At 37.9% G+C, this 25,155-nt stretch overlaps 1 protein-coding gene and 1 long non-coding RNA gene across 3 annotated transcripts; both read left to right on the top strand.

The window, feature by feature from the left end:
* The first annotated feature begins 4,456 nt into the window (after positions 1 to 4,456).
* Positions 4,457 to 8,919, top strand: LOC149050759 (uncharacterized). Its single transcript, XR_016184413.1, has 3 exons — positions 4,457 to 4,554; positions 7,568 to 7,654; positions 8,561 to 8,919. It is a non-coding gene; the product is annotated as an uncharacterized LOC149050759 (long non-coding RNA).
* On the top strand, positions 7,673 to 21,927 carry LOC149050758 (uncharacterized). 2 transcript variants are annotated; one of them, XM_089198346.1, is made up of 7 exons: positions 7,673 to 8,651; positions 13,061 to 13,222; positions 13,694 to 13,873; positions 14,381 to 14,574; positions 16,425 to 16,521; positions 17,246 to 17,691; positions 20,860 to 21,927. In XM_089198346.1, the coding sequence occupies exons 6-7, from the start codon at positions 17,680 to 17,682 to the stop codon at positions 21,154 to 21,156; spliced, it is 309 nt and encodes a 102-aa protein (XP_089054472.1). In that variant the 5' UTR covers positions 7,673 to 8,651; positions 13,061 to 13,222; positions 13,694 to 13,873; positions 14,381 to 14,574; positions 16,425 to 16,521; positions 17,246 to 17,679; the 3' UTR covers positions 21,157 to 21,927. The 2 variants fall into 2 exon arrangements, with proteins under 2 accessions (XP_089054472.1, XP_089054471.1); XM_089198345.1 differs by having other exon boundaries at positions 12,998 to 13,222.
* The last annotated feature ends 3,228 nt before the right edge of the window (positions 21,928 to 25,155 follow it).

Below are 25,155 nucleotides of genomic sequence, written 5' to 3'. Positions count from 1 at the left end.
AGCTTTTTTCAAATCAAGCAACATTTTGTTTAACTTTCTTTGAGTTTTATTGGTAGGATCAGAGTTAAAGACAGCATACGTACTCTTGTCATTAAGCAGAGACAAAGCTTTGTCGTGATATTGCTGTTTGTCCATAACCACAACACAATTACCCTTGTCCTCAATTACGAGCCTGTCCGGATCCTTTTTGAGAGCTATAAGCGCATTGAAAACATCCTTTTGAATGTTTTTGGGAGGAGGTTTAGCGCGTGTGAGTATGCTAATTACTTCTGCTCTTACCAAATACCTACGATCGTCGTTGAGTTGAGAGATACTCTCTTCAACAGCGGCGACAATATCGGCAGTCGGTATTTTGCGAGGAGCAATAGCAAACTTCAGACCCTTCTCTAAACCACTCCGTTCCAGCGCGGATAACTCCTTGGAGGAAAGGTTCAAGACTCATTTATCTCTCAGAGATGAGCCTGAATTAACAGGAGACCTCTTACTGAGCAAGTGACGGAGTTTTCTGTCGTTTTTCTCTCTCTATTTGGTAAACGTCTGCAGTTCTTTCGAACTTCTTTTCGAAATTTCTTTAATTTAACTCCAACTGCTTAAATGGTCAAACTAGCGAAAACAGTTAAACTGTATAAAATTCATAACTAGCTTAACCAGTTCAACTGCAGAAACTGTTAAAGTTGTCTCAAATGATTTAACTGGTTACATAGTCAAACTAGCGAGGACATTTAACTTCAAAAATTGCACAAGCCACCTGAATTTGTTGAAGTAGTTCAAATGGTCAAACTAGCTTAAACTGTTCAACTGGACAAACTCCATAACTAGCTTAAAAGGTTCTATTACACAATCTAGCTTAATAGGCTCGACTGGGTGAATAGTCAAACTAGCGTAGGCAGTTAAACTGCACAAATTGCACAACCTATCTTTTTTGGTTGAAGTAGTCCAAATGGTCTAACTAGCTTGAGTGCTTCAACTGCACAAACTGCACAATCTAGCTTAATTGGTCCAACTGGTTAAATATTCAAACTTACAAAAACATTTAAACTGCACAAATTGCACAATCTATCTTATTTGGTTGAAGTAGTTTAAATGGTCAAACTAGCTCAAATGGTTCAACCGGAAAAAATGCATAATACATTTGGTTCAACTTAAATTGAATGCAGATGGTTCTATTGCACAAACTGCACAAGTCCCATTCTCAGAAAATGGCTCCTCTGTTGTAGGCTGACACTGGAAAGAGATCCGTGGGTGGACAGAGAAAGCCTTTTACAAGCAATTGAAAGTATTCATCAAAAACCTGGGCGATGATCCTGAGAACTGGGTAGGATAGGCTCACCTTTGGCCGTTCATGTGATTCACATGCGACAGACACTCTCGTGCACCGATTGGTCTCCACGGACACCCTCAGACACAAATGCGTACTCAACGGCATCAAGGGAAAAACAAAAAACTACACGGCTGAATTTTATTATGTGCAAATATATCTCGAAAGGCAAGGCTTTCTTTAGTTGCCTCAAACCATTGACTTGTCTTGGTGCCAAGACTTGGAGGAGGCGGCATTAAAGAAACAACAGCTGCAAATGGAGAAGGAGGTAAGAGAGGCAGAGGGCAAGTTGACTCTAGGAAAAAAAACATGACGAAAGATTCGAGGAACAACCGAATACCGCATGAATGCAGCAACAGCAGCTACGACAACTAGAACGTATGAACATGGTTTTGCTGCAGCGGCAAAGCCAGGCGCTTATGTTCTTGTTACAAAAACTTGCTGACAAATAAAATTGTTCCGCAAATTTATTTGAAACTTGGACTTTCTGGTTCAGATACCTTGCGTATTTCTGTATATGTGATAGACAACAGGAAGAGAATATCAGCTGTCTGAAGAGCATATCAACAGTTTGTATAATCTGTATGAGTTATGCGATCATTTGATATAATCTTGTAATTTTAAAAGTTGTTTATAGTTTTAAAGTTTAATACTTTTAAAATGCTTTTACATGGTAATGATCGTTTAAAGGAGATTAATTTATTTGAAAGTAAACTGAAGACTGATTGAAAATTATTCGGAAAATTGATTTATTATGGACCATGCTTGAAATTTTTTAAAGTACTCATGGACAGTTGTGGGAAAGAACTGGAAAAACTTAGATGTAATTGCACCACATAAACATGCCCGAGAATTATGAAGAAGAGCACATAAAATATACACTTTTCCCACAGCGCTTGAGCATAACTTTGAATTCCTCTTGAAGTCCAAGAATTTAAAATACTTTACGACATCACCGAAGATCCATTCAATTAAAAAATCTCACTTCACTCATTGACTTGTTCCAAGCTTTTGGAAGGTCTGTTAGTAACGCCGTGAAATGAACTCCGTGAAAGTGAAGTCGGAGAAGATACGCTGGATCGCCATGAATGCATAAGTTGCCTCCTCCTGAAGCTGGTTCAACACTTTGGATCGAGCCAACATTACGCTGTTGTGCCTTTTACTCTCCACCGGGCCATAGAGGGTAGCAATAAGGCCGTTGGGTGTAGCAATGGACTTAAATTTCATTGAATGTACTTTCGTAGGGCCGTTGTACATCATCCGCTCCTTTCTCGCTGATAATTTCTGTGAATGTCTACAAAGGTGGGCGACTTATCCACGGCTGATCCAATCCAACAACAAACGTATCCAGTCAGTGCAAATGGAATCCATCACAGTATGCGAAATCATTCAAAGTTGAGGCTCAGGTATCGCGAATCGAGGTATCAATTCCACTTACCTGCTCGGGCAGGCAAACTGCCTGAGAAATATGTAGAATGCCTCAGTTGTGTCCATGTTGACGTCGTTATAGCAAACAATCAGGCCTGGAGGGTTCAATACTTCAGTAAGTTCTTGCTTTCTTTATCTGTCATCATGTCCAGATTGAAGCGTTCGTGGCTCCAATATAGAATAAAAGGATTTTTGGGAGAACTTAACGTTATATAGAAACAACTACTCTGTATCATCGATCAAATTACGGGCATAAGCCATGAGAATAGTGTCTCTTACTTTTGGCATGGCAGATATGAGCAAGGACGAAATCGGCAAGACACTCAGTAAACTTTCAAAGGTTCTCAATTGCTGGAATAAGAAACTCACGGTTTCCAAGATCTTTTCGTAATGTAAACTTTTGGCTGGACCGCCAACGGCAACTGACGGCCTCGACGTTGAGTCCCTTTACGTCGCCGTCGCCATAAGGTCTCGGGTGACTGTTTCGAGGTACGCGGAAGTTAAGCGTTAAGTGGACTATGTCAGAGGATCGCCTGATTTCCCAAGGTATTACTTTACGGAAGAAGGGCTAGGACTTTCAAAATAAATTATTTGTTTCTTATATCACTATCATGCCTTGCCAACCGGAGCTATACTGAAGGCGCTTGACCCATTTTGTGTCGGAAAAAGCAAATGGGACTACCCGGTAAGTTAGCTCGTTGGACGTTGGAGGGGAAGAAAAATATCTGTATAAATTCTATGCATGCTCAGCACTCTTGTAGTTTAAGCAATTTATACGACAGGATCCAACGAGCTTTAGATATAGTGGCCTTCCAAGGGTACTTGTTTGTTTTTGGTCTTCAGAGAAAGGTGATAAAGTGGACGTGGCCTCAATTGGCATGTCAGTAGTTTGACACCATAAGAAGCATTGATGAGCCGGAGTCCAGAATTATTTCGTTCAAAAGGAAGCAGTAAATAGTTGTTCGCTGGATTACTGACGTCAAGGCGAGCAACCATGCAAGGTTCAGGTAAGATGCTAACTGAAGGAACGAACAGATCCACGACAGATCAGACGAACAACAAGCAATTTTAAAATGATACAAAAAAGTTTAATTCACTCTTAAATCATTCTTTGGGGAGACAAGTACATAAGTATATAGGAGTTTACCAAACTATGGTTTTGAAAAAGGTAACGCTTTCATATCAAATGGGTGTTGTTCTGTGTAATGGAAAAAAACTTCGCACCTGAACCAATCCTTGGAATGGCTTGAGAAAAACTCTGGGAGAATCTCTAAAGTTGGTCGTTGGACATAATAACAAGCCGGTATTATTAACGCGGTCGCAATGATAAAAAAACTGAATTTTTATTGGTGCCTGAGAGAATGCGGAGCTCGCCATATGGCCCTAGGTAGAACCGGAGTCTAGCACGCCGGTGAAAAAGGTGGGGGGGGGGGGGGGGGAAAGTAGGGGACACAACATCCGATTTATGTTCTGTATCTTAAGCTGCTGTACTAATTTATCTTTTCGAACCGCCGTAAGTAGCAGACGACTTTTGCGCTCCGTCATCGTTCATATTATTACTTCACTTAAGGCCAGATAGGCTTGATTTCCGCCGCTCTATAGCTGGCCCAGTCTGTGATCCTCCCTGGTGAGATACCGCACTTTGCTTGAAGCGTTCACCTAGTTTCCAAAGTAACAAATCACATTTATTTTGTCTTGTTTTCTTTAGTAGTTTGTCCTGTCGGTAAATGTGCTCACGTTGTGGCTGGGTCATCCAATAATGTTCTGCCATTAAAATATATTCAATGGAGAAGAAACTAATTCAAACGGTAAGTTAACTGCCAAAGATAAGAAAGACCACAGGGTATAGACTTATTTCTTTTTATAGACCCCATTGCTCCGGTCTTGGAGCAAGCAGACCAAAGGTGATAGCAATGAACGACCGAAGGACTACTTCTTGTCTGCGACATGGCGATGAATTCGTCATTTAACCTACTTAGAACTTCATTCAGGTCCAATTTCAGCTTGTGAATCGTAACATTTGTCTGAATATTTCTTGTGAATGGGTGATCAAAATGTAGGGATCAATTTGTTTTGTCACTCAGTATGAGTGCGCAAGGAATTGTGTTTTTCACTAAACCACTCTTTGTAGGAAGTAACAAAACTGCGGTGGTCAAAGGTTGCTCATACTGTCATTAAATAGGTCAGTGGAATGAGTCAACGATGTCTGGCGGGTAGCAGAAGGGTTGTGAGCTGTTAACTTTTTGACGTCAGTGTATCAGAAAAACAAAACCTAATTAAGGGGACCAACGGAATGGCGAGTTAAAGATAAGAAACATTAAACGGCATAAACTTATTTTTTGTATGGTCCTCATTTCTCCGGTCCTGGGGTAATGGGCAACTAAGGGGACCAAAGTGATCGAAATTTTTCAACGGAAACGAAAGATGAAAAGACTATTTTTTTTGTCCAAAGAACCGACTGAAAAATGTTTTTTTCTTGACGTACGTTATCTACACTTTTAAGTGTTGTGAGAAATCCAGATGATTTGCATTTTTTTGACTGATCTGTTAATGACGTATCAGCCCAACTTCTAGTAGGATAAGCATAGCAAAGTTCTTTGAAACCTCCGTTAAATCAGGAGGTTCTAGGGTGGCTTCTTTGCTCTGCATTGCCCTGCCGTGTAATCTTTGGTGAACATCGGACTGAATTTTAAAGATAAGGAAGATTAAAGGGTATAAACTTATTCTTTTGTATAGTTCCCACTGCTCCGGTCCTATGGCAATGAACAGTTAAGGGGACCTAAGGTGATTGAAATTTATCAATGCATAAGAACAATGAAAAATGTTTTTGGTGACGTGCGTTATCTCCACCTCTAAGTGTTTTGGGAGATTCCGATTTTTTCTGCATTTTACTATTGATTTGTCCAAGACCCATTAGCTCAATACTAGTGTGATAAACATCGCAAGTTCCTCGAGAATTAAGTTACATCAGGCGCTTCTAGGGTATAAGCGTAGTCGAAATGTAATTACTTTAAAGGTAAGCTTCAGGTCAGTAAGCTTCTTTGTTGCCCTGCCGCATAGCCCTTGTTGAAAATTAAAATAACATGAGGGGACGCAAATCGTCTGTACTGTAAGTATCCCGGAGAGTCCCCTACATTTTCTTAGACTTTTAGTCTAAGAAAATGTATGGGACTTTTTGAACGCTCCAGGCAGCTTTCCTGTAAGGTGTCATAATCCTGTTGCTGCTGACATCGATGTGACAGATAATTGCTTTTGCACTGTTTTCTTTGCCGGCTTATACTTGTCATCAAGTTTCAATAAGACAGCTATCATTTTTCACAAGATTAATGAAGTTTTCGTAAATTGTGATATGTACTTACAGTGCAGACGATTTGCGTCCCCTCATGATTAAAGATATATAAGATTACAGGGTATAAACTTATTTATTTGTATAGTCCCCGTTACTCCGGTCCTGGTGCAATGAACAACTAAGGGACTCAGGGTAATCGAAACTTTCAAAGGATAAAAAAGATTGACAATGTTTTTTCGTGACGCACGCTATCTCTACTTTTAAGTGTTTTGGCAAATCCTGATTGTTTTGCATTTTCCTACTGATCTGTTGATGGCGCATCAGCCAAATTATCATGATCAATTTATGTGATGAAATGAAAGCCCCAAAGGATTTTTTTAAAAGAAAAATTGAACTTAGTCTAAGGAAATTAATCTCGTTGCTCGTTTTGAACAAATAACTAAGAAATTCAGGTAAAATTTCAAAGGGAAAGCGGCTTTCTATTTTGCTTGCGACGGTCCACATAATTTTTACTGCAAGATAACGATATGTCTGCACATATGGCATGAGCATTTTTGTGATAGAAAAGACGAGAAACGTAATGAAAACAACTTATTTTCCTTTGGTAAGATATCTCTTGAAAGGGCTATATCGGGTGAAATAATCATCAAAATGCACGGATGTGTTTTCTCGTCATTTTTAGGGTCCCCACATGGTGGATTATGACTTAGGTAAAATTTCTAGCGCAAATGTAATTGTCATTTTCAAAATTTTGACCAAATAATGGGCTTGTTAGGTGGAGCTTTGCTAAGGAGAGCGATATCATTTCGATGGAATCCTGACGCACAAAGAAAGCAAAGGATTCAACAGGAAATAAAAATTGGCGGTAAATTATTAAATACACACGCAAAAAAATAAAAACAGTACAGACTGGCCCAAAAAAACAAATGCTCAAGACGGCGTAAGTTAACATGCTACGTTGATGGAATATATGTATGAATTTAGGAGATAAGATCTTGCTAGAAGCGGGTGCTCATCAAATACACGGGGTAAAGTTATTGTGAAAATATAGCGCCATAGTTAATAAGTCCACACGTGCTCTGCAAACGAAATTTCCCGCACAATTCTGTAACAGAAGTACGATGGTTAAAGGCTGCTTTTTCTCCTATAAACTAAGTCGGTGCAAGGAGTCAACGTTTACTGGCGGTAAGCAGGAGGGATGGAAGCTGTTAACTTTTTGACGTTAGTGTTATGTATCGAAACAACAAAACCTAATTAAGGGGAACCTGTTAAAGATAAGAAACATTGAACGGACAAATTTATTTTTTGTGTAGTCCCCATTTCTCTGGTCCTGGGGCAATGAGCAATTAAGGGGACCAAAGGTGATCGAAATGCGTCCACGGGTAAGAAAGATGAAAAGACTATTTTTTTTGTCTAAAGAACCGAGTGAAAAATGTTTTTTCGTGACGTGCGTTATCTCTACTTTTAAGTATTGTGACAAATCCAAATTTTTTGCATTTTTTACTGATCTTTTAACTTGTTTATTTGTATAGTCCTCATTTCTCCGGTCCTGGGGCAATGAACAATTAAGAGGACCTAAGGTGATCGAAATTTGTCAATGGATAAGAAACTATTTTAAGGTAAGCTATAAGTCGCTATGTTCTTAACTTTTATTTTTCTGTTCTACATTGTCCCTACCGAATAATCTTTGGTGAACAACGGAGCAAATTTTAACTTGGTCCCCACATTGTCCGAAGACAATATTTTAGTCGTGCAGTGTAACTGATTGCTGTGATTATCATGATCAATTTATGCGATGAAATGAAAGCACCATGCCTTTTCCACGGGAAGAATTGAACCTAGTTTGAGGGAATTTATTTAGCTGGTCGTTTCGAATTGAACGGTTGACTAAGAAATTAGGGTAAAATTGCGAAGAGAAAGCGGCTTTCTTTTTTTCTTGCGACGGTCCCCATAATTTTTCACTACATGATAACAAAATGTCTGCACATGAGGCATGAGCAGTTTGGTGATAGGACAGAAACTTAATGAGAACAACTTAATGTTTCTTTGGGTCAGATATTTATTGGAAGAGGCTATATCGGGTGAAATAATAAACAAAATGCTCGGTGGGCAAAGGCTGCTTATGCTGTCTACTAAGTCAGTGCAATAAGTAAACGTTTACTGGCGGGTAGCAGAGGGATACAAGTTGTTAACGTTTTGACTTCAGTGTAATGTATCGAAAAAAAAAAACCCTAATTAAGGGGACCCACGGAGTGGTGAGTGAATCTGTTCAAGATAGGAAACATTAGACGGCATAAATTTATTTTTTTTGTAGTTCCCATTGCTCCGGTCTTGGGGCAACGAACAATTTAGGGGACCAAAGGTGATCGAAATTTGTCAAAGGATAAGAAAGATGAAAAGACTATTTTTTGTCTAAAGAACCGAGTGAAAATGTTTTTTCGTGACGTGCGTTATCTCTACTTCTAAGTGTTGTGATAAATCCAAATGTTTTGCATTTTTTTACTGATCTGTTAATGAAACATAAGCCCAACTGCCAGTATGATAAGCATAGCAAGTTCCATGAGACTTCAGCTGCATCTGGAGTATAAGCGGAGCCAAAATGTAACTATTTTAAAGGTAAGCTATAAGTCATCGTTATGTTCTTCACCTTTCACTTTTCTGTTCTGTTCTGTTGGGTGACATCGGACCAAATTTTAACATGGTCCTCATATTGCCCAAAGACAAAATTCTCAGTCGTGCAGTGTTACTGATTACTGCGATTATCATGATTAATTTATGTGTTGAAGTGAAAGTACCGAGCCTTTTCAACGGAAAAATTGAACTTAGTCTAAAGGATTTAATCTAGTCGCTCGTTTCGATCAGTCGATTTAGAAATTCAGATAAAATTGCGGAGAGGGCACCTTTTTTCCTTGCGAAGTTCCCCATAAAATCTGGTGCATGATGGTGACGAGTCTGTACATAAGGCGTGAGCAGTTTAACGATAGAAAAGGGCAGAAGCTTAATGAGAACAATTTATTGTTTCTTTTGGTAAGATGTCTATTGGAAGAGGCTATGTCGACTCATAAAATCGGGTGAAATGATAATTAAAATGCACGGATGTGTTTTCTCGTCATTTAGAGGTCCCCACATGGTGGGTTATATCCATGGCAAAATTTTTAATTAATTGCGAAAATATTATGACCAAATAGACTTGACGATGTTTCCAAACCATGGACTTGAGAGGTAAAAGTTCGCTGAGGGGAGCGAAGAAAGTTCCATGAAATTGTATGGCAGAAAGACAGCAACAGATTCGACATTAAAAATTGGCGGGTAATAATTAATAACACACGCAAAAAAATAAAACAGTGCAAAGTGGCTCAAGAACACAAAATTGCTCAAGACGGCGTAAGTTAAATTGTTTCGTTAATAGGATTTACGTATGAATTTAGGGGATGAAATCTTGCTGGAAACTGGTGCTAATCAAATACAAGGGGTAACTTTTTTCGTAGAGATACAGCGCCATAGTAAGAGTCCCCATGTGCTCTGCAAACAAAATTTCCCGCGCAATCCTGTAATCTATTACTGTGCTGATTAATTTATGTGATGAAGTACAACTGCATATCGAACCTTTTAATGGAGAAACCTGGACGTTATTTATCAGAACTTACTTTAAAAATAATTTACCGTGTTGGTTTTTAGCTGAAAATCCACTTCAAATTCGGGGGATTTGTTAAAAAAAAAAAAAAACGGAATTTTTTTTCTTGTGCGGGAATGGCCATATTATTTAGTATGAGTTCATAACATGTTTGCGCGGTCTTAAGTTGCTAATATTCTCTGTGCTGCAATATGACCCTCAAGATAATTTTTTGCGATGATAGCGACCTAAGACGCCCACACGGTCTGTACACAAAATCGTTTGTCATGCTGTTACTGGTTGTTCGTTGTTGTTATTGTCATGATGAAATAAGAGGATAAATTTGAAGCTATCGAATTCTTTTTTTTTAAATAATGAACTTAATTAAACAGAATTTGCCGTACAGAAAGTTACTTAGTTGGTCGAGTAAGAAATTTGGGTAAAATTGAGACGAAAAGACGGATTTATCTATTTGAGAAGGTCCCCGTTCTTAATCACTGATCACTCGGCGAAAAGTGTAAATACGATGATCACAATGTTTACCAAATATAAATTTAAGGGTTAAAACTTTGCTAAGGAGAGCGACAGCATTTCGATGGAATCGTGTGGGGGAAAGTGACCAAGAAATTTGACAGGGAATAAATTGGCGGGAAATTATTGAGGGGCCAAAAATTGATCTGTACAAATCGGCCCAAGGACGCAAAATTTCTCAAGACGGCGTAAGTAAAACGTTCCTTTGATGCGATTTATTTGTGAATTAAGTTAATGAAGCCTTGCTGGAAAACGGGCGCCAATCGGGGTAATCTTTTTGTGGATATAGCGCCATAGTAATTCACAGAGTCCCCTCATAATCTAAAAATAAAATTACCCGCGTCATCTTATCACCTTTTACTATGATTATGAATTTATGCGATGAAGTGCAGCTTTGTAGAACACTGAAGTTTATTTTAAAAATTTGTCTGTTGTGTTCGAGTGAAAAAAGGGCTCAAACAACTTGCCATCTTTTAGGGACCGGTCATTATTTATCGCCTGGGGGGGGGGGTCGGAGTATTTAGGGGGGGATCACATGGTTTTTTGAAGACCTTTAGGGGGGATCAGCCGTAATTGACAAGCATAATGGGGGGGATCAGACCAAAAAAAAAAGGAATTTTAGGTCGCGCCGGGACCCCGGGTGATTGCATTTGTAAATACTTTGGTAGGATTTGCCGCTGGGACTCTAAACCCCCAACCATATATTCAAGACCACGTTCAGTTGTATTTTGTATTATATAAACTCTATTCTAGCCCAGACACAAAACCCAAACCCTTTTACAGACCCTCCATTTTGTAAAAAAGAATCACTATCGTAGTCTAACATACACGTTTTTATTCAGGCACGATCTAAATTAGAAAGGTAATCAAGATTTTGAGAATGGAATACTTACAATTGCTCAAAATTGTTTCATAACGTTTCAGTTTGTTTTATAGAGAATCGTAATCTAAAATCATAAACTTTCATTATTTTAATACGCGGCCGAATGAAAACAACAAATAAAAAAGTGTTTATTTTGGTGAGGCTGTATCTTGTTCCGCTTCCGTGTCAGAATCTTCGGCAGCCCTCTCCACTGGCTCTTGCACAGTCTCCTTGTCAGATTCATCTGAATCCTCGCCCGAACTTGACCCTTTTTTAGCACCATTACTGCTATTCTCTTCGTTCATTCTGGCCACTACCACTTTCAAATTGCGTGCCAGCTCTGTTTCAAACACGCGGTGGCTGGGAGAAAAGGGGGGGGGGGATCATGAAACTTTCCACTACCGATAAGGGGGGATCTCTAAAAAACTAGATACTCTACGGGGGGATCAGGTAAATGCTCCGATGTGACAACAAAAATACTCCGACCCCCCCCAGGCGATAAATAATGACCGGTCCCTTAGGAAAAGCAAAAGAACGGTAAATTCATTGGACAAATGTTTGCTACTTTTTTTTTTTTTTAATTGGAAAAATTTACAAAATGTACGTGAATAGGGCGTTTGTTGTCTTTTTCCCGGCCCGCGAGAAAGAAACGTCTGCTGCTATTTGCTAAGGGAAGGTCAGAATCATGCGGATCACAGTAGAGATTTTGTCACTACCGGGAAAGATTCATGAAACTGTTGCAACATTTCCATATATGATTTTAAAGTTGGCGTAAGCCCGTTTTTGGGGATTTTTGGAGGAAAAGGGCGGCCTTTTCAGATTTAAGAAATCAAAAGAATGCGTCCTTCGGAATACTCCACAGCTTAAAAAATAGTGTAAATTTATTGATCTTAAAAATTTTGTGGTTATGTATTTTTTATCAGTTTGTTTATTTATTTGGTAGCAGTCCTTTACAACAAAGAATGACCGAGGGAGGTACATCGGTTTTGTCAGACTCTCAGATCCCCAACTAAAGGCAATTCAATGTACTTTACAGCTACCCCGCATATAGGTGACATAGAACTGCAACAAAACTCCTTCTTCCTCTTAATCCAAGATCATTAGACTACAATCCCTTTCAGACTCTATTTTATGCTAAACTTCCTCGTACATCTTATTGTGTCCAGGGAAAAACTGTTCAACTAAAACCGTAGCCAAAGGTAATATGTGTGACACAGATAGAGCAAACAAAAGAGAACAATACCAAAACAACAATATTATTAGAATGGTTTAGACGAAGAGGGTCAGCTTTAGAAAATTGGAACGCTTTGGAAATGACTAATAGACCATGGAAAGGCAATTACCTTACTTTTCTTGCTAGCTTAAAAAATAGGCAGCCTAACCTTGCATGTGGCCACTGATATGGTATGACTTTTATAACATTGAAGATAACTAGGGGTTGAATCATGATGCTCGAATGTAGTGTTGCAGAAAATTTCCATTCACATGTAAAACAGTAAAGTGCCGTAACCCACGTATCTATGAGTACCCTGTTTGTGGAGAGAAAGATGATTCGCGAATATAGTGATTGACTGACATTCAGGCGATAACTAAATGGTAACAAATAATCATAATAAAGATAATAATATCGGTAAATCTATAGGGGCTAGCTCGAGAACCTAACTGTTCTATCTCTAACCCTTTAACTCCCAGAAGTGATCAACATGAAATTTCTCCCGATAATGTCCTTATATTATCTTGCAAACAGCTCATGAGAATATTCAAACTTATCAGGTAGAAGTTGTTGTCGTGATCTAACACCAAATTCTCACAACTAATTTGCAAAGATATGTGTAGCAGCTAGAAGGGAGAATTACCAATCAGATCTTGGGAGTTAAGGGGTTAAGGCTAAAAGTGATTAACTCATTTACAGCTACTTACTCATTTCGATAATATATATGGATTTGCCTCCCACAGGAGGAAGTAGCCACAAAAAGGGAAGCAAAATGATCAACGGATTTGGTATAATTTTGTTTTAAGGGTGAGGTGTGTTCCAACAGAGAAGTTTTCAAAGGGTGATCTCCCTCTTCAATATAAAGGGGAACTTGTCTCAGAGGATGAAGGTTATCAAAGAGAAGATTTGCATGTGGAAGAAATAAGAAGCTTTCTCTTCTTTTTTAAGGATGGATTCCTGTGTTTATGGTAAGTTATTTTAATTATAATATAGTAAAACGTCACTAACCGTAAGCGCTAAGTTAAACAAAAAAGATTTTAAGGTAGTGGGGGAGGCTGTCCTAAGACTACTGTACACAAATCGACCTGAATGAATTCAAATAGGCTTCATGAGATTGTTAATCACTGATACTGAAATACATACTATTTTGTGTGTAATGTGCTTCATGATTTGTCATCATTTGCATATTACTCCAAATGAAATAAAATTACCATCAAAATATATGGTACTTTTTTTGCACTTTTTTGGCTTTATCATGAGTTGCATTTAAGTTTCATTGTAAATAAAGTAGTTGTGTAATTTTAGATGGGCTTTGTTTGCGCCACACAACCAAAGGAAGAACTGAAACTAAGTCATCAAACCTTACACTACACTTTTACAAGGAACAAATTGAGACTGCTCTTTTCCAATTATAACTTTGATTTTTGTGGATTTTCTAGCCTTGATGCAACATTCTCTGCTGGACTTGGAAGACTAAAAAACGATAATCCATTAAATAAAGCAAATGAGAAAGATTAACGGTGAAGACAAAGTGTGCCTTGCTCTTTGTGGACTTCGGAACGGTGAAGGTCTACACTGTGACCATGAAGTTAGAGATCTTCCCTGGCGAAAGCTAAAAGGTATTGCAACCTAACCATTAATAACTTGTTTTGGGAGACTTGTGTCATACTTAACAGAACTGCAGCAACTCTTTTCTTTGCTTGTGTTTCAGTGTAACGGACCCCATGAGCTATCAGGGTGTTTGCCCCATCTCTTCTAAAGATAATTTCGTTTTTTTTTTCTTGTTTTGTTTTGTTTTTTTAGGGGAACATTCATAGCCCTTAGGATAAAAAATTATAACATTTAATTCTCCATTCCAGAATTAGATTTACTCAAATGCAAACCGTTTCAGTCCTGTTATGATTACGTATATTAATCTCTCTTAACATGAATATTGAAAATACCATACAATCTGTCTAGATATCATGACAACTCATACCATCCTTGGTCAAAACAATCTAAAAGTTATTTTTTTAATAATACTTCAAATGATGACGACAATGATTATGATGATGGCTCCAATTATTCATTCCTGGTTTCACACAAATTAGCAAAACTCTACACATTTCTTTTTCTTAACCACATAGGTAATGAGAGCAAGGCAGATGGACTAAAGAATGGGACAGTAAGGTGCAACACAAAAAAGAAGAAAATATGAACAAGGGCAACAGCAGTCCTGACAATGATGAAAGTTTCCACATAGATGTAACAACAAATTCTGAAGAGATTTACTCCCTGAATCAGATCAATGACTGTCTATTTACAGACTCCTTGGAAACTGGTATGTACATACAAACACCCTCTATTATGTAAACTGCAGATGTCCCTTACACTCTGAGCCCATCAATTCTTAGGGCTCTTTGGAAAATGAGAGATATTTTTTGATGTTACAGAAATAGTTTTCCAATATTAAATCCCCACTGAGTTTTTTGCAAGTGGCTTTTGCCATTTCAAATGTCTTCATAAATATCATTATACATTCTCTTCCAACGTCAAAGGTAAGTTGCAACCAAACAAAAGCCTTAAAAATCATAAAAACAATGAACTATTACTACCACGGCTAAAAGTAAAACAGTGGTGTAAGAAAAGTGCAAGAAAAGGGGAGGAGGAAAAACAAAAGGTGTAAGACTGCTTTTTGTGCATAACCAAACTGCGGAAGCTTATGATTTGCATCTGAAAGAACAGTATCTATAAACGGTGTTTTGGACAATTTCGCTCTTCAGACCCTCAAAGTGACTAAAAGAAACGGTTTGAATAGCTTCGAAAGACATTCTCAGACAAAACTCCCAGGAACTAATGCGTCAAAAGATGGTGGTTTTGACATAGAAGAGTTGAAGTTATTAAATGATTGGCTCTACTAAGAAATAATGATTATCACAAAACAAGAAAAAAACTGTTACATTCCTTTTTCTTAACCATGTAGTTAATGAAGGTAAGATGCCAGTAAAAGATGGCAAAGTTGAGAGTAAGGTGCAACGCAACAAAGAACAAAATATGAACGAGAGCAACAACATGGCTGATGTTGATGAACAATTCCAGATAACTATCATAACAACTAAGGATGTTTCCTCCATGAATCAGAATAACTAAATATCTGCAGATTCCTTACAGCAATTTCACGAGTGGAAACTTGGGTTGTGTGATAAGGAATGCTGGGTAAACGATGAAGCGAATTACAAAGCAATCGAATAATTAGAATCTCTGCCTTTCAATTTGGCTTAATTTAAAGGTAGTCACTAAATTTATATTGATAGCCACATATCAAGCAATTACCTGACATATTTTGAAGGAAAAGGAACTTGTTATGCTGAAATAAGCGTCTACACAGGTCTATCAGAGAGTATCATTTTACGAAATGGCATTGTAAGGGAGATACAAACTGGAAAGAAACATCTAACTAGTACAATAACACAATTAGTGATCAATCCTAAACTACTCAGATTTATTTTATTGACTGGTTGGATTGTTTTAATTTGGAGTGATTTTTGTCTGGCCCGTATCTCGAACAATATGATCATCTCTTAATCTGGCCATTCAGTTCCACAGTAGTTGTCCTTGCTCAACCAACGTTGCCATTTTGTATAACTGCTTCAGTCAAATTTCCATAGACAGGTCATGTTCTACTCTCACTTACTTACACTTTTGTATACTGAACTGATCATGCTCCCTTATTGCAAAGAATTTCTGTAAGGGGGGGGGGGGGTGTTTCCAAATCCTTTTTCGGGTTGAGTTGTTCAAAGCTAGGTTTAGATAATCCAGGCTTAGTGTGAAATCTGGTTCCAGATCTGAAAGCTTTAAATGAAAATTCAATACAATTCTTTTTGTCTCCAATTTAAAAATTGGATGCTATGAAAAGAAAAGAGAAGATTATCCAAAAAAGGCTTTTGAAAGAAGGAATAAAGAAGCTTGGATAAAAAATTGACCTTGGGTTAATGCTTATTGGCCTTTGAACAACTGGGCCAAGGAATCTCTCATCAACTTCTTTTTTTTCCCACTGGGGCATATATATTTATAATGCTTTCCTTACTTAGAAGTTTGAAGTTATAGTAATTAAGCTTTTTTTATTTGTTCCAGTCTTGCCATAAACAAGACTTTCAGCATAACTCACTATTTTTCCTCTTGAATTCAAAGGGGAAAGAAATCTACATCTCCAGTTCCTTCTTCTTACAACGGTGGAATAATGCATCGCAGAGCAATGCACCTGAAAAAGTCCTTCATTCTGTGTCAGGTAATAATGATTATTATGATAATAATACTTTTAAACATGCTTATAACATAGCATGATTGCCCTATCTTAGTCCAAACCCTAATTAAGTCGTATTTTCATCTCCTACTTCAACAAAGTCTCCAGTTATCAAGGAAAATGTCATGAAAATTCTGGAATTGAGCTTCTTTAAGACACTCAAACTGACTGACCAAAAACATTGCCTGACAACAAAAATGAAACCAGGAAGGGTAGATCTAACTGGTGGCTAAATCTGTGGAATGATAATATTATGATTGCAAAAATGTACTATAATACTAAAGAGTCTCATGCTGTTGCATCGATACTTTTTTGGTTTTTCCTTTTTTTTTGGTTCTTTATTTTTTTTTTTGCCTATTTTAGCTTTCTAATTTCTAAATTAAATCCGGAAAGTCATTCTTTTTAGCCTTGCCCCCTTCTCCTTGGTATTTTCATCAACCCTGACTGGGTAACACATTGCACATCCTGATGTCATGATATCACAATTACAGCAAAGACAGTGAGAACATTTTATGAAGTCTTCAAAAAGTTCAGCATAATGACGTGTTTTTCTGATGCTAACAATGCCTTTTTGGGCCATTAAAAAGAGAATATTTCTGTTTCATTTTTTATATTTTAATACCTTGGGGGGAATTTCTATAATTTGAGTTTGTAAAATATTGTTTGAGTAAACGTAATTTATGTTTTAATTATCATATTTTTAAAACAGATCAGACATAGTTGAGATTCGTAGTAAGTGGGGCAGGACTGTAACAGTAATTTTGACACCTGAGGTGAAAAACAGCATCGACCTCCTCAACAAGACAAGGAAAGCCGTGGGTATTCCAGATGAAAATCCATTTAATAGTTGCTAGGTCAAATAGACAGTCAAATTTGCTATGGAAGGCGGCCTACCTCTGTCAAACCTTACAGAGATAGCCAGTACCAAACTCAGAAAGTATATGGCGACCATTTCCCAAGTAGTCTCTCTCAAAGGAACAGAGGTATACCGACTAAGCAAGACACCTTGGTCATGAAATCCAAGTGCATGGAGACTTCACTGTCTTCACGAATCTGCAGTTGAAATTTCCAAAGTGAGCAAGCTTCTTCTTACAGTCGGTCAAGGTGAAACAAGAAAGTTCACAAGGAAAACACTGGCGGAAAATGACTGAAATGGTGAGTACAAGATTGTAGGTGGTTTCAATTTCATAACTAATTTCTCTTGTTCTTCTGTCTATATTGTTCTTGAGAGCCATAAACTACACATTTTTTTGTTCTTTACAAACACGTTTAAGGTGCTAACTATGTTAAAAAAGAGAGAAGAAAGATCGGTCGCTTACCAAGTTGAACTACACTAGGAAGTGATCCTAGACCGTTTCATGCTTAGCTGCCAACCTCGTCCCAAGGTACATCGGTCACTTTTTCAAAGTGGCAGCCACGCGTTCGTAGATTCCCGTGCATAAGGGGATATGCATGCTCAAACAATTACTTATGGGGACTACCAGCCATACTTATGGGGACATTTCTAAAACAACTAGTTATGGGAATTACTTGCCATTCTTAAAGAGCTTATGACACGAATTTTTTTGCGTAAATATTTAGCTTATCATATGTACAAACCAATTCCGATTGAAGAATAGTCCTAGACTTAAAACTCGGTTTTTTTCGGGCCCTAAAGTGCTTTTGTCTTAAAAGTGTCCCGTGGACTGGTAACGAATTAGCGGCTGATGATGTAGAAAACTGTGAAAACTCTCAGTCTACACCAAAATACCTTTCACATCTCTTGCAATTTTGTATAAGTCAGCGCTGAAATAATTTTGAAATAACGACCGATAGCGATGTCTACCTACCTTAAGTAAGCTCTACCGAGAGTTGTAATACATCGTACTCAAGTTATAAAGAAGAAATGAAAGTTGCGAGTACGGTTCAGCCCTAAGAAGGAGAAACGCGCTGCATCAAACGAAGATTTATACGAAGACTGACAAAGGCGGTTTCCCGCTCGCATTGTTTAGATCAAGATTAGAACAAAAATTCCCGTTACTGAATGTCTAGTTTGCTGCGCTTGTGTTTTGTGGATAGCTCTGTTCGTTTCTGTTGCAATAGCATTGTTAGTGAGTGTTTCCATCCGACAGATGCCAGTAGGTAATTTATGACCGGCCCGGTAACAAGAGAGCCTACGCCACCTCCACATGATGCAATCCCATTGGCAAGCGCCTTCTATTAAAGTATTCACCCAGGACAACGATAGACGACACATAGGAGAAACTAGAACCCACTCCCCATACAAGTCCGTAGGTCACATACATTTATGAGCTTCTTGTATGAAGGAGGTTAGGAACAACCCTGGGACGGATAGTAACGCACCAGCAAAGGACACAACACGGCATCCAAGACGATCACACAATGCACTTGATATAAGACCAAAAAAAAATTAGAACCCATGGCCATGGCGCCAATCCACGCTGTGAAAAGAAATCAATAATATGATCTCCATGTATAAAGAAACATGTCATTCTTTTTGTCACGGGCGTGAAGCAGAGGCAAATTTTTTAAATGCGGCAACGACTGTTTTACATCCGTTTCATGACCAATATTATTAGGTTCCTCTCGGTCAGTGCTCTAGTGTTTCGTTGCTGTAGAGAAATTCCCTTGGTAAACCAAAAGCTAACTTTTGAAGAAATAATCAGTTGTATCACGAGGCACGATGATTTTCCACCGAAGAGTAATCGAGCAGTTCTACTGCAAGTTGCTCCTTCTCCCATAGATTGCAAAGGCAGAAGCCATGGTCACGGTCGTCGAGCCGGTCAAACCAAAAGGAAAACGAGTGAGTTTATAGTCATCTGATTCAAGTTAATCTCATATAGGCATTTTAATAGAAAAAAACCTTATTTAGTTTAAGTGCAGCATTGCCATATGACCCATTCCGCACAAAGGAAATAACGGACATCAGTATTATTAATGAATATTTCGTGCGCATCGACTTTCATACGGCACTTGAATTCGTTACTATCTAATTCAATAAAATTTGTGTTTCCTTATTTATATCGTTGCGGTGCTGTTATCCCAATGAAATTGCTAATATTGCTACTTTTGGTTTCTTGAGGGTAGGGGGGAATTGATAGCTCGTGAGATGGATTTTCGGAAACCTAGGTTAGGAGAATACACGGCCCCTTTAAGCTTGTTTTTATGCCATTATCCGTCAGAGGTTGCACACTGTTCACGCAACAGGATATCGGTCAGCTCAGGAAAGGGCTTGAACTTCATTACAATTGATGTAAATCTTTTATCAAAATACGATGGAAGCTACAATTGGTGTGATATTCATACGATAAGAAAAGCGCAAATGTAGTCATGTGGAAAGACAAAAAGTGTGAGTACATCTCAAGCGCGTGAAATAAACATCAAGAAGGAGCTCACCATTTTTCATTTGCGAAATGTCAGCCGGAAAGAATATTGAACAATCGTGTATAGTGTGGAAACAGGGCCCTTAATCAGCATTCGTTTTAGCTGAATTCATCGGTTATGTTACCCTTATTTGTGGTATGTGTTCGCAACAGGCGTCTTCGAAGCCGGTACGGAGAATAAGGCCGACGACATTAAAGAGTAGAATCTCCTCGATGTCGACGATCGAAAGCGTCCATTTTGGCCATACAGCTACGTCATTTGGAAAGTCGTGTATATAATTTCCCGGTTTATGTGTATTATTCTTGTAGCGAACATCATCGGGCGCTCCAGCCACGCACTATGTTCGTCCTCTCTATGATATTTCTCCTTTCTCCACCATAATTGCTTACGCGTCTTCACAGTTTTCTACGTCACAGCTATATAACATGATTTTGGCCGCTCGCTTCGTGGCGACACCTTTTGGCCGCCAAATCGTACTTCCAATGGACCAAAAAATTGGTCAAGGAGAACCCGCTAAGCGCTATGGTTAATGATCTCTAATTTTAAATACAGCTATCAACCAGAAGATGCAAAATAAAAAATTTCAAGATTTCGTGTCATAGGCACTTTAAAGGGAAAAGCTCTACATAGCTACTAATGTGGACTACTTGCCGTACTTATGGTGACATGCTAACACACAACTACTTATGGGGACTACTTTCCATTCTTGTGGCGACATGCTAATACACAGTTACTTACGGGGACTACTTGCAAAGAAATTAACCCTCCCCCTTCCCCCCTCCCCCCCCCCCCGAAAAACGCAGCAGTCACATGGACATGGAAAATGTGGACCGGGGAATGTCAAAGTCAAAGAGTAAGTAGAGAAAATGTTGTAATTATAAGAGGAGTAAGTTTTAGCTGAAAGCTTACTTGTTGTGCTTATTTTGATTTTCTTTACAGAGTAAGATGCCCATGTTTTATGTACAGAAGAAGAGAAGGAGGCAGTTTTTTAAGCACCCTAGTTCATTTGTCAGAGAAAGACGCTTTACGGGAAAATTGGACTGTAAGAACTGTATTTTAAAAGCAAATGGTGCATTAGATGGTAGGGACTGGCATGCTGTTAAATATTTTGTTAAGAATCATATTGACATTGGAGAAAGAGGGTTCTTGCCGCTAAAGTCCCCACCCTTAATGACAACCCTTAATACCTTGCTAAAATTCAACCTCAATAGCTGCAAGGACAACAAAAAACAGTAATTCATGATAATTAAGGGGTATTTTGCTGTTTCCAAACATCTCCAATATTTAAAAAAAAAAACTTACCGTCATAGTTTGCGTGGATACCCTGTGATTCAACGACAAATAGAATATGCTATATTCTACCATAAATTTTTGGATATAGGCCAATCCCAAAATACCCCACCCAAAGTGTAAGCCACCAATCCTCCATTAAATTGGCTTTGTCGAGTGTAAAATGATATAAACTGTAGTATTGACATCAAAACTTTTAAAAGTCTTAGAATCAATATGTTATCCACTTGTAATTCCAACTCAAAATTTTTATAATTGGACAAAATTTAAAAATAAGCTATCTTAAAAATAGGATTTTAGGGTTGTGTCCAGAATTTTTACATTATTTCGACTTTCTCAAATTCAGTCATTGATAACTATGGAGGTAGATTTCAGTATTACACAAACTAAGAGTGCTTTATTTAGCTCTTGATTGGAGTAGTAAGATATAACCAATTGAAAGGGTTTGGCATCACATATTTAACTTTGTCAAACAATGACGTTATTAAGAAAACTAAACTTTTAGAATTGTATTTTAAAAGCAAATGGTGCATTTAGTGCAACACTTGCTTTTAAAATACAAACAACTTAAGGACCGGCATGCTGTTTAATACTTTTTGAAAAATCAGATTGACAAGAAAAAGCAGGTTCTTGCCCCTAAGTATAACTAATAGAATCGTTCTGTTTTTGTTATCTCAAAGTATAACTAATCCTGTGCAGGGTAACTTACTGTTTTGCCAAACTCTTCCAATCTCAGGGCTGTCACAAAGATCTCAAGTTTCTGGGTAACTACAGAAAGAAGGCAGGAAATTAAGCAGCTAGTGATTTCCTTTCTGGTTCTATTTTTATTCTATACTCTATGAAAGTGGCCAGTGGTCAACTTCATATTCGCTAAGGAAACTCCCTGGTCCCCTGCCCTTGATGACTACCCTGTTACCTTGCTAAAATTTCACCCGAAGAGCTGCAAGGACAACAAAATACAACTGAGATAATTAGTATATTCGTTATGATGTTGGACATAATTGCTAATATTATGATAGTTAAGGGGTGTTTTGCTTTGCATTTCCCAATATTTAAAAAAATTACAAATAGTCAAGGTTTGTGTGGGTCTCCTGATTCAAAGGCAAATAGTATGTTCCAGTTGCCTCAATTTTCTTCAAAAGTAATAGAGCTTCCCTTTATTTTATCAATCATTTTAAAAAGTTTCAATAGATTCTCATCACGTAATGAAAAATTTAATAATAAAATAATAAAAATTTTTTTATCCATATCATTACTGTTTGGTTAAAGGGTGTAGTTTCAGCCAGTATTGCATTATAGCTTGTAATCACTGATCCGGCCTTGTTAAGTTACAAATATATACAATGCAGTATTGTTATATGTAATTTGCAAAATATTAGAAGCAATTTTCCATCCATTTGTAGGTCAACAAAAAGCTCCTATGAAATTATGAGCTAAGGGTTATATCCAGAATTTTTAGGGTTTTTAAGTCTCTTACACTTGATCATCGATAATTCCAGAGGTGGATTTTAGTATACACTAACTAAGAGTGCTTCATTTCTGGAGTATAAGCAAAAACAATGAGAGAGTTTTGCATAATGATTTAAAAAAAAAAATTTTATAACTAAAGTGGTTAAATTGAACTGTTATTGATCAAGCATTGTGAAACCAACATCAGAGGGTTGTGCAAACAAACTACGTCTTAAGTTAAATTTTAGTAGCCCATTAGCATACAATGTTATGGCCAATCTCACTAAAAAGATGTCTGCGACATGGGATGCAGAATATCTGCTCTACTCACTAGTGAGTGGCTTTGGTTGATAACTCTCCTGTGACAGTTAAATAGACATCGCTGCTTAAAATTATATTAAAGTGTTACAGTTACATTAACTTCAAACTTCTCTTGCCTTCTTTTTTTGTGAAAAGCCACCTGAAGTTCCAAGACTATGAGGAGGGCTTACCAGTCTGGCCTATATATATGCTACGTGTAGGATGGAAGCCAATATTAATTAAGTTCCAAGTACTAGATCCTTTTTTTTCTTTTATAAGAACCTTTTTTAATAGGAACGTTTAGGCTGCGATTAGCCCAAATTTTTAAAACATTCCTAGAACATACCCAGGCTGAGAGTCAGTTGAGAACTTTTTCATTTTGCTCATCTTTTTTATCTTTTTTTTTTTATGAGAAGAATAAATAAAGGCGAAAGAAATGTTAAACTGTGGTCAAACAGGACAATAAACTCAAATACTTAAGAATGCGGTTTTTATTGTTGTACGATAAACTGAAGAACAACTCAGATTGTGGTTGAATTTAGTCCGCAATAATAAAAGTTTCAGAACATCTTAAGAAAGTTTTCAGACTCAAATTGCATGAAAAAGAACGTTCAACCTCAGCCCCCAAATTAGACGTTAAAAAAAGGGTGTGTTACCAAAATGGAACCCATTGTAGTGCTCAACTTGTATTTGTTAAGTATTGCCTTTCCTCCAGTTGGCCAATATCATGGGTTTTTCATACACCAAACTGAAAAGCCATCTCTTAATCAAAGAAGCCGAATTCAGAAAGCTTTTACAATAAATATTTTTGTGCCCTTTTCCTAAAATTATTACTTTCGAGTTGGTGTTATTTAAAGCGTGGCCGTTGGACTTTTGTTGTAAACATTACAGGATTCGAGTTATATCAACTGTCTCTTGCCTTCTTTACAGAAAGATACCCGCAGGTTTTAGTTTCGAATTTGAAAGATAAAGATTAGGTCTTTCCTGCAAAGAGTATTTTATCCCAAATTGAAAGGTCCCTTTTTAGTTTTTTTCAGTTGGGCTTCCTTAAGTCGCAGTCATCCTTTATTGTAGGCATGCTATGCGTGCAAAAGTTATTTCTTTGGATGGATAAGTTCAGGTGGGACACTAATTTACTGACGTTTTCATTTTTGTAAAAAGACAAAAAGTATTAACTTCAAAAGATTCCGACAAATTTCTTTCAATGGAGAGCAAAAAAGACCCATCCAATTTATCTGAAATGAATTTAGACACAGGTGTTTTTCTGGTCTATTGTCACTGGTGTCTGAATAGTTTTAAGCAACACTAAACTGCATTGGTGTCACTCTTGCGGTAGTCTCCGTCGCAGCCGTTGTTTAGTCTCGCCACGCAGTGCAATCTCTCTTCCATTGCAAGACCAAACAACGACTGCAAAGGCGATTACGCTAACAGGCCTTCATTATTAGTATTTAATCACGAGGGTTTTATTCCGCTGCAGGAAAGTACCAGGCCTTCAGCAAAACTTCTTCGCCTTCTCCAGCAAAAGGAGAGGTGGTCCTCATAAGAGGGGTGTGGAAACAGAGACCCCACAAGTTAGGTAAGTAGTCCTCACAAGTCTTATATTAAAAGTAGTACCCACAAGCAGGCAAAGTTGAGTAATGGACAGGTCCCCATAAGGAAGTCCCCACAAGAAAAATTGAAATTTCCTCAATTCTAATCAAGTGTATAAAGAGTAAGGCAAACAAGCTATCAAACATCGTAGTTTTTATTTTGATACTGCCAGCAGAAGGGGGGGGTCCCCGCAAGCGGTGTGTGTAAACACAGTCCTCACAAGTTGCCAAAGGTGCGTATGCGTGTGTGTGTGTGTGTGTGTGTGTGTGTGGGGATAAATTTACTGTAGGCCATACCCTCTCGTGTAAAAAGGGGGGCTTTGTAGCGCAGAGCCAGAGCAAGAGAAACAACACCGTAAACAATGCACAAAGGAGAAAACATTTTCGTTATCTACTTCTGTTAAGAGAACCAAGCCAAAATAAAAGATGGGGAAATACTCAAAAGATACCCTTCAAACATGCTGATGAACGACCTAGAGTTGAGCTGTCGATGTAACAGTGGCTGACACTGTAAAAAGATGGTTTCTTGCTTTGTTTCAAAATCTATGTATTACAACAGCTGATTCGGACAGTTTTTCTTTTTTAAAATTTCGATACAGAAATATTT

Source organism: Pocillopora damicornis, chromosome 2 (genome assembly GCF_964200805.1).
Source record: "Pocillopora damicornis chromosome 2, jaPocDami1.2, whole genome shotgun sequence".
In the NCBI taxonomy this organism is placed as follows: domain Eukaryota; kingdom Metazoa; phylum Cnidaria; class Anthozoa; order Scleractinia; family Pocilloporidae; genus Pocillopora; species Pocillopora damicornis.
The sequence above is the reverse complement of the archived record's forward strand: the minus strand, read 5'-3'. Positions and strand labels throughout refer to the sequence as shown.